At 40.8% G+C, this 15185-nt stretch overlaps 7 protein-coding genes across 7 annotated transcripts; 5 read left to right on the top strand and 2 right to left on the bottom strand. All coding sequences in view use genetic code 12, as the record gives it.

The window, feature by feature from the left end:
• Window positions 1-7: 7 nt before the first annotated feature.
• Window positions 8-2020, bottom strand: CPAR2_200170 (biotin--[acetyl-CoA-carboxylase] ligase; the record flags this gene model as incomplete). The annotated part of the gene is made up of 1 exon (XM_036808850.1): window positions 8-2020. The coding sequence occupies one exon, from the start codon at window positions 2018-2020 to the stop codon at window positions 8-10; it is 2013 nt and encodes a 670-aa protein (XP_036665546.1).
• Window positions 2021-2157: 137 nt separating this feature from the next.
• On the top strand, window positions 2158-2790 carry CPAR2_200160 (uncharacterized protein; the record flags this gene model as incomplete). Its single annotated transcript, XM_036808849.1, has 1 exon — window positions 2158-2790. The coding sequence occupies one exon, from the start codon at window positions 2158-2160 to the stop codon at window positions 2788-2790; it is 633 nt and encodes a 210-aa protein (XP_036665545.1).
• Window positions 2791-3303: 513 nt separating this feature from the next.
• Window positions 3304-4728, top strand: CPAR2_200150 (uncharacterized protein; the record flags this gene model as incomplete). Its single annotated transcript, XM_036808848.1, has 1 exon — window positions 3304-4728. One exon carries the CDS (start codon window positions 3304-3306, stop codon window positions 4726-4728), a length of 1425 nt encoding a protein of 474 aa, XP_036665544.1.
• Window positions 4729-4896: 168 nt separating this feature from the next.
• Window positions 4897-6183, top strand: LTV1 (Ltv1p; the record flags this gene model as incomplete). Its single annotated transcript, XM_036808847.1, has 1 exon — window positions 4897-6183. One exon carries the CDS (start codon window positions 4897-4899, stop codon window positions 6181-6183), a length of 1287 nt encoding a protein of 428 aa, XP_036665543.1.
• Window positions 6184-6862: 679 nt separating this feature from the next.
• Window positions 6863-7858, top strand: CKA1 (casein kinase 2 catalytic subunit; the record flags this gene model as incomplete). Its single annotated transcript, XM_036808846.1, has 1 exon — window positions 6863-7858. One exon carries the CDS (start codon window positions 6863-6865, stop codon window positions 7856-7858), a length of 996 nt encoding a protein of 331 aa, XP_036665542.1.
• Window positions 7859-7945: 87 nt separating this feature from the next.
• CPR6 (peptidylprolyl isomerase) lies at window positions 7946-9070 on the bottom strand (the record flags this gene model as incomplete). The annotated part of the gene is made up of 1 exon (XM_036808844.1): window positions 7946-9070. The coding sequence occupies one exon, from the start codon at window positions 9068-9070 to the stop codon at window positions 7946-7948; it is 1125 nt and encodes a 374-aa protein (XP_036665541.1).
• An 862-nt stretch (window positions 9071-9932) lies between these two features.
• On the top strand, window positions 9933-15173 carry RPO21 (DNA-directed RNA polymerase II subunit RPB1; the record flags this gene model as incomplete). Its single annotated transcript, XM_036808843.1, has 1 exon — window positions 9933-15173. The coding sequence occupies one exon, from the start codon at window positions 9933-9935 to the stop codon at window positions 15171-15173; it is 5241 nt and encodes a 1746-aa protein (XP_036665540.1).
• Window positions 15174-15185: the final 12 nt, after the last annotated feature.

The following is a 15185-nucleotide window of genomic DNA, read 5'->3' as shown; positions in this document are numbered from 1 at the left end:
TCAAAATCTATGTACTCTTTTTATACACTAGACCCTTAAAAATGTCAAATGAGTTTCCATCAGGTTGCAAGTGCAAGATCTCATGATTATTTTCATCTTCAGCAATAAGCAAGCCGTATTCTGGTGTTATACCCTTGATGGTGCAAGTTCTTGACTTGCCATGGTCACCGGAAACAACGACTCTTTGATCGGAGTGGAACCATCTCTTGTAGTATAATGGTAAGAATGGACGTAATCCAGACTTTTTAAAAACCGAGTAAAACTGATCAATGGTGAATACAAGCTTTGCTAATAATATCTCAGGTTCATATGGGCGTAATGCTGGTTGCCCTTCGCTCCTTCTAAGGTCATTGAGTTTTTGCAATACCAAGTTCAAAGATGTGGTAGGGGCATCATTGGAAACATTAACTCCTCCGCCCCAAACCAAATTGAACTGGCCATCGATGAACTGTGAGTTGATCAACGCACCTGAAATTTTCACGTATTTTTCGTCATTGCCATCGACTGTGGTGGTGTCCTCTTTTTGCTTCAAGTCATCAAAGTACTCTGGCTTCAATGTGAAAATATCATTGGGCCACTTGAGACGCACTGGCATATCCTCGTAGCCAACACCTTCTCCAGAAACTGTACTTCCATAGCCCAATATCGCCTCAATAAGAGCCAAGCCACATAGATATTGCAACGTTACAACAGACGAGGAAGCCAGTTCAGATTTTGGTATTTTGAACAAGATGGATGTAGCTAGTACACCTCGCGGATTGATCCAGACATTACCGCCGCGACCTCGACCCGATATTTGAGTCGATGCAGTTAATGTAAATCCATTGGGAAGATATTGCAACCAATGTGGATTTTTTTCAAGAATAGTGTTGGTGGACGTGATTACTTCGCAATACCCAAGTACACTGCCAAATTCTGTAACGGTATCCTTCGACAATTTGCGAAGACTATCAAAATATTTTTGCAAATTGAAATAAGGAGTCATTTTGCCGGTAGGAATGTTGCCCGATGTGATGAAATTTATGTGCTTGATTCCTTTTGTAGGGTCATCCTCTTCTTGGGGCTCACTATCGTGATTCTGTGGATGCGATTCATCTTGAAAGATAAATGAATCATTGTCATCTTTGAATACTCCATTTTCCACTTCCAAGCTCTCGTGAAGTGTAGTGAGCAAGTTGTGAACTTTTCCTGAAAACGGAGATGCAATGTACATAGGCGTTACCTTGGGAGTGGTATCTTCAATGTCTTCACTCACTCGAAGATCAAGCTTTCTCAATAACTCTCTCATAAAAGCTCTTCTGTCCTTGTCATGCAGTTTAAGTTGGTCCACAACATGCTCAAACTCCTTTTCAACGTCTTTGAATAACCTAGGTGAGAACTCTGGGTGTGGTCCTGTCAAGATAACACCACCTTTTCCAATCTTTCTGTAAATGATAGCAGCTTGATCTTGATCATCAATGTCGGTTTTTTCATCGTACCTTGCTAATACTTCGACGTCTTTGAACTTTGAACTATCAAGAAAGATGCCTCCACCGTTGTAATATGTGTACACCTGTTCCGGAGCACGAGTTAACCAATGAGTGTTGACCAGAAGCTTTGATGCCCTTGCACCCAAATGCAGCTCGTATTTAAACCCTTTAAATGCACAGCCTCTGCATGTTCCTGGATAAAAAGCAAGCTCTCTAGAACCAGACACTTCCAATGGTCCTCCAACATCAAATTCACACCTTTCTGCAGAGTAATATCCACCAGCACAAAATCCCATAAATTTACCGCCATCTTTGACGTACTTTTTAATTCTTCTGTTTCCCTCTCCATTCAATAGTTGACAGTATGGCAAATCAGCTCCACCAGGGATCACCAACATTGATGTCTTTCTCATCCATGGTTCAGTAAGTAATACAGTGTCACTGACCGGAAGCACAGCATAATACTTGGACAAATGAAGTCTCAACGATTCAAGGCAATGCTTGACACTCTCGGTGGTTGTCCCAGGACCTGAGTATACCAAAACATTCATTGTGACGGGGAAAATGTATCTGAATGGAAGCAAAATACAAAAATTCCCAACATAAAAAAGAAAACCAATCCAAAAAATCTCCAACATCCTTCAACCCAAAGAAAATTAAATTCGTGACTCTGAGTCATCTCGTTCAAATGTCCATGATACAAGATCAAACAAAGATAACGCTACATCCGAAGCCAGGATTTGTTATCAAAACTAAAATACTAGAGTCTAAAAATAGCTCGCAACTTTTGACAAAAGTTTTCATCAATATATGCCATGATCCACAAGTCCCAAAGCCATCGAAAGAATTTGAGCCGGAGGTAGTGTTTCCAATGATTATTGAGAATCAGTGGGAAATTCCCATTGTAGCATCAGTGGCCAAAGAGTCAAAAGACAAGAAGGGGTTCCCATCTTTGGTTTACGATTGTTGCATAAATGATGAATGTTTTCGATGGTGTCAAATTAGCAAAGACTTGAAACTTATTTTGATAGAGTGGTGTATTGAGTCAATCGAGATGATTAACTCAATCACTTTGGAGAGAGACTATAGTGTCCCTAAGATGCTCGCCAAGGGTGACTTGACCCAAACTGAATTAACAATGCACGAGTTGAGTGATTTGGGGTTTAAGAAGTTGCATGAATTGCAGCAGAATGAAGCTTTAGGAGTAATTGAAGAGCTCAAATTGGAAGGGGAAAATGAAGAAGAGGACGAAAATTTACCAGACTTGTTCAATATTGGCCGCGACGGAGTGCAAAAGAAGCCATTGATTGAGGAACTTTGATGATTGGGCTGAGTGGAGCAAAGCGATAGTCACGGCGAGTAAATAGAGAAGTTTGTTATTGTGTAGGTGTGAAGTGTCATCGCCAACTTGCCAAGTAGACTGTACTAAAGCTTTGAACTCGACAAAAAAGCAGATTTGAAAGGGATCCGTGATCTAATTCAGCTGGACATCTCCTTGAGTCAAAGCAAATGCCTCTCCTATTTGCTGGGTTTTTGATCAAACTGATTAGAACCCTCAAAAAGAGCATAGTGGGTAGCATTTCCGTGCCAGTGAACGGAATTTATTTTGCGACCTGCACGACTGTTCTGAATCCGGTAATTGATATGCGCTTTCTCTTTGATTGTCAGAAATGGAATATGTTTTTACCACTCAGAAATCTGTAAAGCGCAATGCACGAGCTATTGGTATTTCCCGAATGAGATTTAGGTTTGTAGAGTTATTTATATATCAGCTTCGTTTCTCTTTCATAGTAGGTACTACAACATACCACTCTTCTTCATCTGTTCCAAGAATATGATTGGTGAAGAATCTTTGTTAACCGGTGCATTTCAAACCTATGAATCGATAGACTCTATAGACCAGAATGGAAAACACACATACCTGAGCGAGCTAAAGCACTTACTACGTGGATCTGCACCGCTAGTGGTTACATTCGCCCTTCAGTATTTTACTTCGTTAACGTCAACGATATCGGCAGGAAAGCTAGGCGCAACAGAATTGGCTGCTTATTCATTGGCTATTTCGACATTCAATGTTGCAGGTTTGGCTATATTTCAAGGAATAGTAACCAGCTTGGATACACTTTGCTCCCAAGCTTATGGATGTGGCAATTATCATGGAGTCGGATTGTATTTCCAGAGGTGCTCATTAATACTATTGGCGGTAATGATTCCATTGGCTGTGTTTTGGTGGAACTCGGGGATTTTGTTGGGATGTTTTATCGACGATTCCAAGTTGGTGTCAATGTCACAAACATTCCTCAGATGGCATATAATTGGTGTTCCGGGACTTATATTTTTTGAATCTGGGAAACGGTTCTTGCAAGCGCAACATATATATCATGCGGGGACATACGTTTTGGCAATCATGGCACCTATAAACTTCATACTTAATTGGGCACTTGTCTGGAATAAGCATACGAGTTTGGGATTCATTGGGATTCCCGTAGTGATTGCAATAACGTATTGGAGTATGTCGTTGTTATTGCTTGCATACGTGGTCCAGGTTAGTGGGAAAGATTGTTGGGGTGGTTGGAGCAAGCAAGCATTTTTCAACTGGAAGCCTGTGCTCAAACTTGCAGTACCAGGGGTATTCATGGTGATTGCCGAGTTTATTGCATTTGAGATTCAAATCTTTTTGGCAGCGAAATTTGGCACCGAAGCAATTGCTGCCCAATCAGTTGTATCCAACTTAGCCGCATTCCTATTCCAGGTACCGTTTGCGTATTCCGTAGTTATCAGCACAAGAATAGGTCATTATATTGGCATGGGAAACATTGAAGGGGCAAAGGTTGACTGCCAAGTGGCTTTCACTTCCGCCCCATTCATTGGACTTCTCAATTTCTCCATATTCTATCTTGGAAGGTACTCATTAACTAAGATCTTCACCACTGATGAGCAAGTGATACGTATTGCCGCTTGGTTGAACATTTTAGCAGGTATCAATCAACTAGCTGATGCGTTTAATGTATTGGGTGCGGGTGTTTTAAGAGGGCAGGGTCGGCAAAGTGTTGGATCCGTTTTGAACTCTATTGCGTTCTATTTGATAGCAATCCCAGTTGGATATGTTTTGGCATTCACATTAGACTATGGTTTGAATGGGCTTTGGTACGGGTTGATTTTGGGTGTCGTGTTTTTGGCCATGGGTGAGGGTATTTCGATCTACGCTAGCGATTGGAAAACAATTATTGCTGTATCGCAAAAGCTACACGGTGCTTAGTCGAGTAAAACTTTGTATGTTGGCGTGTGTGTAATACATAAACGTTGTTGTATAAGCGTAATCGTGGGCTGCAAGTGGACAAGAGCCAAAAAAAAAAAAGAAAAAATAAAATTAATAAAATTATCTGCTCCAAGAAAATGCTCATCTCGTAGACTCCAAGACAACATTATGGTTAAAAAGTTTGATAAAAAGAATGCCACCACTTATAGCATTGTACATCGTGCTCATGACGATGCTCGATTCTTTGAGGATGATGCTACTAATGTTTTAGTGCCAACAGCACAGTCTCAGAAGCAAAAGTCTAGCTCCAAGAAGGTTTTTTCCAAGAACGAGCTTGAAGCTAGGTTAAGGGACCAGGTTAGAGACAATGAAGGGTTGGCAGCGCAATACGGGATTACATTTGATGATTCCAACTATGATTACATGCAACACTTGAAACCCTTAGGAGATGCAGATGGTGTTTTCATCCTGGCAAAAGATCAGGAACAACAAAGGAGGCGGCATCAGCAGCAGCAGAAATTAGATTTGGACACATTATTGAAGGATCAACTACCTTCTTCGGAGAAGCGTAAAGTCACAAAAGACTTGAATCAAAGTATACCGGATGAGTTGAGAGGTTTTAATCCAAACATGGATCCTAGGCTAAGAGAGGTCCTTGAAGCATTGGACGATGAAGCGTACATAGAGGAGATTAAACATAAAGGTGATGCTACAGGGGATAATGAGAATGAGGAAGACTATGATGATGATATTTTTGCTGACTTGTTGAAATCGGGACAAGCCGAGGAAGATGAATATGAGTACAATGACGAACAAGGGGATTACGATGACGACTATGATGAATGGGATTTGGACAATTACGAAGACGAGTACAATGCAAAGTACGATGAACATCCCGAGGAAATAATTGGCCAGGAGGGAGTAAATGAAGATTGGCAACGTGATTTCATGAAGTTTAAAAAAGAGAGTAAAAATAAGGAGAACACTTGGGATTCAGATGATGAGTTTGGTGAAGGAAGCGAAGAAGAAGATGAGATCGACAATTTAGGAGCATTACCGGATATGAAGTCTAAGCCTTCCAAATCCAACACCAAATTGAGGAGAAAGAAAGGTGCAATGACCGACACATCCTCGTTTTCGATGTCCTCCTCTGCATTGTTTAGATCTGAAGGTCTTTCAGTGCTCGATGACAGATATGAACAAATGAATAAGAACTACAATCGTGGTGACACCAAAGAACTGGAGTACAAACCATTTGATATGGAAAGTGAAAGGACGGATTTTGCGAGCATGGTTGATGATTTCTTGGACAATTATGAGTTAGAAAGTGGTGGAAGAAAGTTGACAAAAAAAGATGCAGAGAAGACAAAGTTGCAACAAGCAGCTAGTTCAGTATCCAGAGGTAAGGCCGGTAAGAAATTGAATTCCTCGTTCGCAGAGATGAAGATTAATTAGAGTCTTTGTAATGGGTATAGTTAATTTATCAAAAGGGCGACACTAAAACTGCGACACACTCGTCAAAAACCCGTAAAACAAAAGAACAAGGGAGAAGGAAAAAAAAAAAATAAAAAACGGAAAGAAAAATTATCACATAGAAAGTACAATAACCACGTATTTTCAACATTTTATTTAAAGTCAATAACACTAACGTTGTAAATTGACAACCACATCAGTGATCCATCAAAGCGCTACTGTTACACATTCGAAGCTTGCGGAAGTGGCTTTCATATTGTTTTACATTAACTGGTGATCTAATCTATTTCCCACATCAGTCAGCTGCAATTAGCTGATACATCAGTTGTCTCAAAATCTTGCACACTTAACAGTGTTTAGCAAGGAATTGCATTCCGAGAGAGTGACGCCACCTTAACGAGTGTTTGCATGTACTCGAGGTGACCTGATACTCCAAATTAAGATTATTTTTGTTTTAAACACATAAAAAGTGGCAAGCTTTACCATAGCATTGCCTTTGTTGAAATTTTCACGACACCGCATCAAGTTGATATCCAAAGCTTTGATTATTATCTCCGTTTTCATTTTGCTATTAACAACGATACGTCCTTCAACGAATTTGCTAGATTTTACGTCACCTATCACCAGTTATTTCCAGAATCCAGTAGCAAAAGATAAGAATATGATTTCATCAAGCAGTATATCCAAAGTGTATGCCGATGTTTTGGCGTCAAAGCCACAATCCTATTGGGATTATGATGATCTCAACATTAAATGGAACCCCCAAGAAAATTATGAGATTATCAAAAAATTGGGGAGAGGTAAATATTCAGAAGTGTTCTTAGGAATCGATCTCGTGAAAGGAGAGAAAGTTGTGATCAAAGTATTGAAACCGGTTAAGAGAAAAAAAATTAAAAGAGAAATTTCGATTTTGAAGAATTTGGTTGATGGGCCCAATATAGTGGCATTGTTGGATGTTGTGAGGGAACCGCAGCTGAAGACGCCAGGGCTTATTTTTGAAAACATCAACAACATAGATTTCAGAACTCTATACCCTACGTTTACTGACTACGATATCAGATTCTACATGTATGAGCTATTAAAGGCATTGGATTATTCTCATTCCATGGGTATCATGCACAGAGATGTGAAACCACACAATGTAATGATTGATCATGAGCAAAAGAAGTTGCGGTTGATAGATTGGGGGTTGGCCGAGTACTATCATCCAGGCACAGAATACAATGTGAGAGTGGCTTCACGATACTTTAAAGGACCAGAATTGTTGGTTGACTATAGACTATACGATTATTCACTAGACCTTTGGTCATTCGGGTGCATGCTAGCCTCAATGGTATTCATGAAAGAACCATTCTTCCACGGGAAATCAAATACCGATCAATTGGTACAAATTGTGCGTGTCTTGGGATCCAACAACTTAAACAAGTACTTGGACAAGTACAATTTGACTTTGGGCGATGAATACGAAGATATTGGATACTATAATAGAAGACCTTGGGAACGTTTCATTAATGAAAACAACCAGCATCTTGTGTCGAATGAATTTTTGGATATTATTGACAAATTGTTGAGGTACGACCATCAAGAGCGATTGACAGCTAAGGAAGCTATGCAACATCCTTATTTTGATCCAGTCAGAGGTAACTCCCAGCTGTAGGAATTGAGTAGTACTCGCTAGTATGTAGCCAGAGCTGGAGAAAGCTTTAATAAATGTACTATATATATATATATATGTAAAAGTGTCTTATTTGAAGAATTTTGACATTGCCCTTTTTTGCTTTTCCTTTCTAGCCTTGATTTGTGCCTTCACATCTTGAAGACCTTTTTGAATTGCAGCGTCAGTAGGCTCCAACTTTAACGCCTCTTCAAAACACTTTTGCGCAGATTCTTCATCTTTAGCTAGCAAGTACCCCAGACCTTTCCTGTACAAAGCCTTGGCTTTAGACTTGTCGTCAATTGTATCAATTTCCAATGCTTCATTTGCAGCTTTGATAGCGTTTTTCCCCTCTTTCAATTTCAATGCCACAAGTGCCAAGTTCAAGCTACATGAAATCTTCAATTTGTTTAACTCTGACACATCAGCCTCCGACAATTCCTCTGGGAAATAATCAGTAGCAAAACCTGCAGCTTTGGCATACTTTTCATACGCTTTGTTCAATTTACCCTCCTTCAACAATTTGGTACCAATATCTTTGACTCTGGAAATGGCATTGAACACTGATTGAGGATTGCTGACATCGATATTCTTTACGTCATTGTCGTGCAAAACTTCTTCGTAAAAATCACCCGTGCCATCATCCTGATCAGCTGGGTTCAACACATAATCCTCACTCAACGCACCACAATCAGCAATTTTCCACTCATCCACAGGTTTATCTCCTGAGTCCTTTTCGCTTCTTTCCAATTGACGTACAATGGACTTACCTTGGACAACTTCACCAAATACAACATGTTTACCATTCAAGTGAGGGGTAGGGACAGTTGTGATGAAAAATTGTGACCCATTAGTATTAGGCCCAGAGTTAGCCATCGATAACAAGAAAGGCTTGTCATGGAGCTTTTCAAAATTTTCGTCCTCAAATTTTTCGCCATAAATTGATTCACCGCCGATACCTGAGCCATGGGTGAAATCTCCACCTTGACACATAAAGTCCTTAATTACTCGGTGGAAAATTGAATCCTTGTAGGTCAAAGGTTTTCCTGATATCTTGGAAACACCATGCTCTCCAGTACACAATTCCCTAAAGTTTTTGGCAGTTTTGGGTACTACCTCGTCGTACAATTTGAAGATTATTCTTCCCTTTGGTTTACCATTGCAGGTAATGTCAAAGTAAACTAAACTTTTTTTGGAATCTTCGGCGGCAGTCATTAACGATTGAATGGATTGGGAGTGTTGTGAGTTCAGCCACTTGTTGGAATAAAAGAAGGATACTCGTTGATTGTTAAATACAACGATCGTTCCCTGTCAATGGAAGTTTCTGGAAATTTTGATTTTTTGGGAAGCTGCGAAGAAATGAAGGGAAAATGACACAAAATTCGAGAGCTGCGAAATTGCTTCCCTCATAGACAATAAAGAGACCGCAAATGTTGAAAGAAGGTGAGGGTAGATGCTGGGCTCGTGAGATGTAACTCTTGTGTCTGTTTATTACAATCATTGTCCATGAAAGAACTGCACAAGTGGATAGTGGTGATCAACTACTATCATGAGTGCCTCACCTCCCCTTATCTCTTTCAGTCGCTGTCATTGTCAAACCTTTCTTTCTCTCGTTATTCGTATTTGTTCCTCAATTCTTCTATCATCCCACGCGAAACCCCCTCACCATGTCATCACTATCATCTTCTTGTCTTTAATTTCCCATTCTTGGTAGCTTCTTCGGTCGTGTGCGCAATAACATTTTTCCCAGAATCGACGAAAAAAAAAAATCTCAAAGAAGTGCGAAAGGAAAAAAAAATTAGAATATCACCACAAATAGTACTTCGACGACTTTATACCGAGAGGGGTTATCCATAATATATCATCACTTGTATCATAATCAATAGCATCATTACCATAAACACGTCCGAGTTACTATTACTACATACATATATATAATTTATTTCGTTTCATTATAGACTTGTCAACAAAAAGAATCAAATATTTTTAAAAAAAAAATTTCATCAAAAAAAAAAATACTAAAAAACTTTTCAAAAACTCAGTGGCAAAACCTTCAATCATCGAGTAAAACCACAAGATGAGTAGAACATTTCCGTTTTCAAATGCCCCCCTCCGTTCAGTCAAAGAAGTCCAGTTTGGTTTGCTATCCCCTGAGGAAGTAAGGGCCATATCTGTTGCCAAGATTGAGTATCCGGAAACAATGGACCAAGCAACCAAAAGACCTCGTGAAGGTGGTCTCAATGATCCAAGATTGGGCTCGATCGATAGAAATTTCAAATGTCAAACTTGTGGCGAGGATATGGCTGAGTGTCCAGGTCATTTTGGACATATAGAGTTGGCCAAACCTGTATTCCATATTGGGTTCATTGCCAAAATTAAAAAAGTCTGTGAATCCATTTGCATGCATTGTGGGAAGTTACTATTGGACGAACTGAATCCGTTAATGGCACAGGCGATTAAGATCAGAGACCCTAAAAAGAGATTTAATGCCGTTTGGAGTATATGTAAGAGTAAAATGGTTTGTGAGACAGCCACCAGCGAGGAAGAGATGAATGATCACAATGTCAGAGGAGGCTGTGGACACACACAACCAACCATCCGTAGGGATGGACTAAAGTTGTGGGGAACTTGGAAACACAATAAAAACTTTGAAGAGAATGATCAACCTGAACGTCGTTTATTAACGCCTTCTGAGATTCTCAACGTGTTTAAGCATATCAGTCCAGAGGATTGTTATAGATTGGGATTCAATGAGGACTATGCTAGGCCCGAGTGGATGTTGATCACTGTTTTGCCAGTGCCACCCCCACCAGTAAGGCCATCTATTGCGTTCAACGACACGGCCAGGGGAGAGGATGACTTGACGTTCAAGTTAGCTGATATAATAAAAGCCAACATAAATGTCCAACGTTTGGAAATTGATGGTTCTCCGCAACATGTCATTAGTGAGTTTGAAGCATTGCTTCAGTTTCACGTAGCCACTTATATGGATAATGATATTGCAGGACAACCACAAGCGTTGCAGAAAACGGGAAGACCAATCAAGTCAATTAGAGCAAGGTTGAAGGGTAAAGAAGGGAGGTTGAGAGGTAATTTAATGGGGAAAAGAGTGGATTTTTCGGCCCGTACAGTCATCTCTGGTGATCCTAATTTGGACTTGGATCAAGTTGGTGTTCCAATATCAATTGCCAAGACCTTAACCTATCCCGAAATAGTAACACCATACAACATTCACAAATTGACTGAATTGGTGAGAAACGGACCAAATGAACATCCTGGTGCAAAGTATGTGATTAGAGATACCGGAGATCGTATTGATTTGAGATACAACAAAAGAGCAGGTGACATCGCTTTACAATATGGGTGGAAAGTTGAGCGTCATTTGATGGACGATGATCCAGTCTTGTTCAACCGTCAACCATCATTGCATAAAATGTCTATGATGGCGCACAGAGTGAAGGTTATGCCATATTCTACATTCAGATTAAACTTGTCAGTAACTTCACCGTATAATGCCGATTTCGATGGTGACGAAATGAACTTGCATGTACCTCAATCGCCAGAAACTAGATCCGAGTTGTCACAAATTTGTGCTGTTCCTCTTCAAATTGTGTCGCCACAATCTAACAAGCCAGTCATGGGTATCGTGCAGGACACGTTGTGTGGTATTCGAAAGATGACCTTGAGAGATATTTTCATAGAGTATGATCAGGTGATGAATATGTGTTATTGGATCCCTAATTGGGATGGTGTTATCCCACCACCAGCAATAATTAAACCAAAACCCTTGTGGTCGGGAAAACAAATGTTGTCGATGGCTATACCAAAGGGTATCCACATTCAAAGATTTGATGGTGGAAGAGATTTATTAAGTCCGAAGGATACTGGTATGTTGATTGTGGATGGTGAAATCATGTTTGGTGTTGTTGATAAAAAGACCGTAGGTGCAACCGGTGGTGGTTTGATTCACACAGTAATGAGAGAAAAGGGGCCTCAGGTTTGTGCTCAGTTGTTTAGTTCGATTCAAAAAGTGGTCAATTTTTGGTTGCTACACAACGGGTTCAGTATTGGTATTGGGGATACTATTGCCGATGCCAGCACCATGAAGGACATTACGAAAACAATTCAAGAAGCTAAGCAAAAAGTGCAAGAGATTATTCTTGACGCCCAACACAACAAATTAGATCCAGAACCAGGTATGACATTGAGGGAATCTTTCGAACACAATGTCTCTCGTGTATTGAATCAAGCACGTGATACCGCTGGGCGTTCAGCCGAGATGAGTTTGAAGGATTTGAATAATGTGAAACAGATGGTTACTTCCGGTTCCAAAGGTTCTTTTATCAATATTTCACAAATGTCGGCGTGTGTTGGTCAACAAATTGTGGAGGGTAAGAGAATTCCTTTTGGTTTTGCCGACCGTTCCTTACCTCACTTCACTAAAGATGATTATTCTCCAGAATCAAAGGGTTTTGTTGAGAACTCGTATTTGAGGGGTTTAACTCCACAAGAGTTTTTTTTCCATGCAATGGCAGGGAGAGAAGGTCTTATTGATACCGCCGTCAAGACCGCAGAGACTGGTTATATTCAACGTCGTTTGGTCAAAGCTTTGGAGGACATCATGGTGCATTACGATGGTACTACTAGGAACTCATTGGGTGACATTATCCAATTCATCTATGGTGAAGACGGTATAGATGCGACACAGGTTGAAAAGCAATCTGTTGATACAATCCCAGGATCTGATGCAAGTTTTGAACGCAGATACAGAATCGACTTGTTGGAAAAGAATGGCTCAATTTCGGAGTCATTGTTGGAATCAGGCAAAGAAATTCAGGGTGATGTCAAGTTGCAAAAATTATTGGATGAGGAGTATAATCAATTGCTCAAGGATAGGAGGTACTTGAGAGATGTTTGTTTCCCCAATGGTGACTTCAGCTGGCCATTGCCAGTGAACTTGCGTCGTATTATCCAAAATGCACAGCAAATTTTTCACAATGGTCGTTACAAGGCATCGGACTTGAGATTGGATGAAATTGTCAATGGTGTACGTGATTTGTGTACAAAGTTGTTAGTTGTCAGAGGTAAAACTAAATTGGCAAAAGAGGCACAAGAGAATGCTACTTTGCTATTCCAATGTTTGGTAAGATCAAGGTTGGCTGCGCGAAGAGTCATTGAAGAATTCAAGTTGAACAGGTCTTCTTTTGATTGGGTTTTGGGTGAAATTGAGACACAATTCCAGAAATCTATTGTCCACCCCGGTGAAATGGTTGGTGTTGTTGCTGCGCAGTCTATTGGTGAGCCGGCTACTCAAATGACATTGAATACGTTCCATTATGCCGGTGTTTCATCAAAAAATGTCACTTTGGGTGTTCCAAGACTTAAGGAAATTTTGAACGTTGCGAAGAATATCAAAACCCCAGCATTGACTGTGTATTTGGATCCAGAGGTAGCCTCGGACATTGAATTGGCCAAGATTGTTCAATCTTCGATTGAGCACACTACTTTGAAGAATGTCACTTCTTCGACAGAGATCTACTACGATCCAGATCCAAGAACCACAGTTATCGAAGAGGATTATGATACCGTTGAGGCATATTTTGCTATTCCCGATCAAAAAGTTGAGGAAAGCATCGAGAAACAATCGCCATGGCTATTGAGATTGGAGCTCGACCGTGCCAAGATGTTGGATAAACAATTGACAATGGCCCAGGTTGCGGAAAAGATTTCGCAAAACTTTGGTGAAGATTTGTTTGTTATTTGGTCAGACGATACTGCTGACAAGTTGATTATTCGTTGTAGAGTGGTTCGAGATCCAAAAACCTTGGACGAGGATGCCGATGCGGAAGAGGATCAAATTTTGAAACGTATTGAGGCTCATATGTTGGAGTCTATTTCATTGAGAGGTATTCCTGGTATCACAAGAGTGTTTATGATGCAACACAAGGTGAGCAAGCCAGATGAGACCGGTGAGTTTAAACAAGGTAAAGAGTGGGTGTTGGAAACCGATGGTGTGAACTTGGCCGATGTTATGGCAGTTCCCGGTGTTGACTCAGCTCGTATTTATTCCAATGACTTTATTGAAATTTTGTCGGTATTGGGTATAGAAGCTACTAGGTCTGCTTTGTACAAAGAGATTTTGAATGTTATTGCATTCGATGGTTCTTACGTCAATTACCGTCATATGGCGCTTTTGGTTGATGTGATGACATCGCGTGGTCATTTGATGGCCATTACTCGTCATGGTATCAACAGATCTGATACAGGTGCTTTGATGCGTTGTTCTTTTGAGGAGACTGTTGAGATTTTGTTGGATGCCGCAGCCGCTGCCGAGTTGGATGATTGCAAGGGGATTTCAGAGAATGTTATGTTGGGACAAATGGCACCATTGGGAACCGGTGCATTTGATGTTATGGTTGACGACAAAATGTTGCAACTGGCCCCAACTAATGTCGCGATGGAGGTTATTGCCGACGATGGCGGAGCTACTCCTTACAGGGAAGCTGAAATGCAAGATGATAGGATTCAAGTTGATGAAAGTGCTGGTTTTTCTCCTGTTCATCAAGCACCAACAGCAGAAGGTATGAACGGAGGCTTGACTTCTTATGGAGGGCAACCAACCTCACCAAGTGCCACTTCTCCATTCAGTTACTCAACTAGTCCAAGCTATGGAGGAACAAGTCCAGGCTATGGTGGCACCAGCCCAGGGTATGGTTACTCGCCAACATCTCCAAGCTACTCACCAACATCTCCAAGTTACTCACCTACTTCCCCAAGCTACTCACCAACATCCCCAAGCTATTCACCAACATCCCCATCTTACTCACCTACATCTCCATCTTACTCACCTACGTCTCCAAGCTACTCGCCAACATCTCCAAGTTACTCACCTACATCACCAAGCTATTCACCTACGTCTCCATCATACTCACCTACATCTCCAAGCTACTCACCTACATCTCCAAGTTACTCGCCAACATCTCCAAGTTACTCACCTACATCTCCAAGTTACTCACCTACTTCCCCAAGCTACTCACCAACATCCCCAAGCTACTCACCAACATCCCCAAGCTATTCACCAACATCCCCATCTTACTCACCTACGTCTCCATCTTACTCACCTACGTCTCCAAGCTACTCACCTACATCACCAAGCTACTCACCTACGTCTCCATCTTATTCACCTACATCACCAACGTATTCTCCTACGTCCCCGCAGTACTCACCAACGAGTCCTCAGTACTCGCCAACTTCTCCAAGCTACTCTCCTGGATCTCCAGGCTATAACCCTGAATCACCCAAGAAAGAAGAGAAGTAAACGGTTTATAGG

Source organism: Candida parapsilosis, contig 005809, assembly GCF_000182765.1.
Source record: "Candida parapsilosis strain CDC317 annotated contig 005809".
Classification (NCBI taxonomy): domain Eukaryota; kingdom Fungi; phylum Ascomycota; class Pichiomycetes; order Serinales; family Debaryomycetaceae; genus Lodderomyces; species Lodderomyces parapsilosis.
The sequence above is the reverse complement of the archived record's forward strand: the minus strand, read 5'-3'. Positions and strand labels throughout refer to the sequence as shown.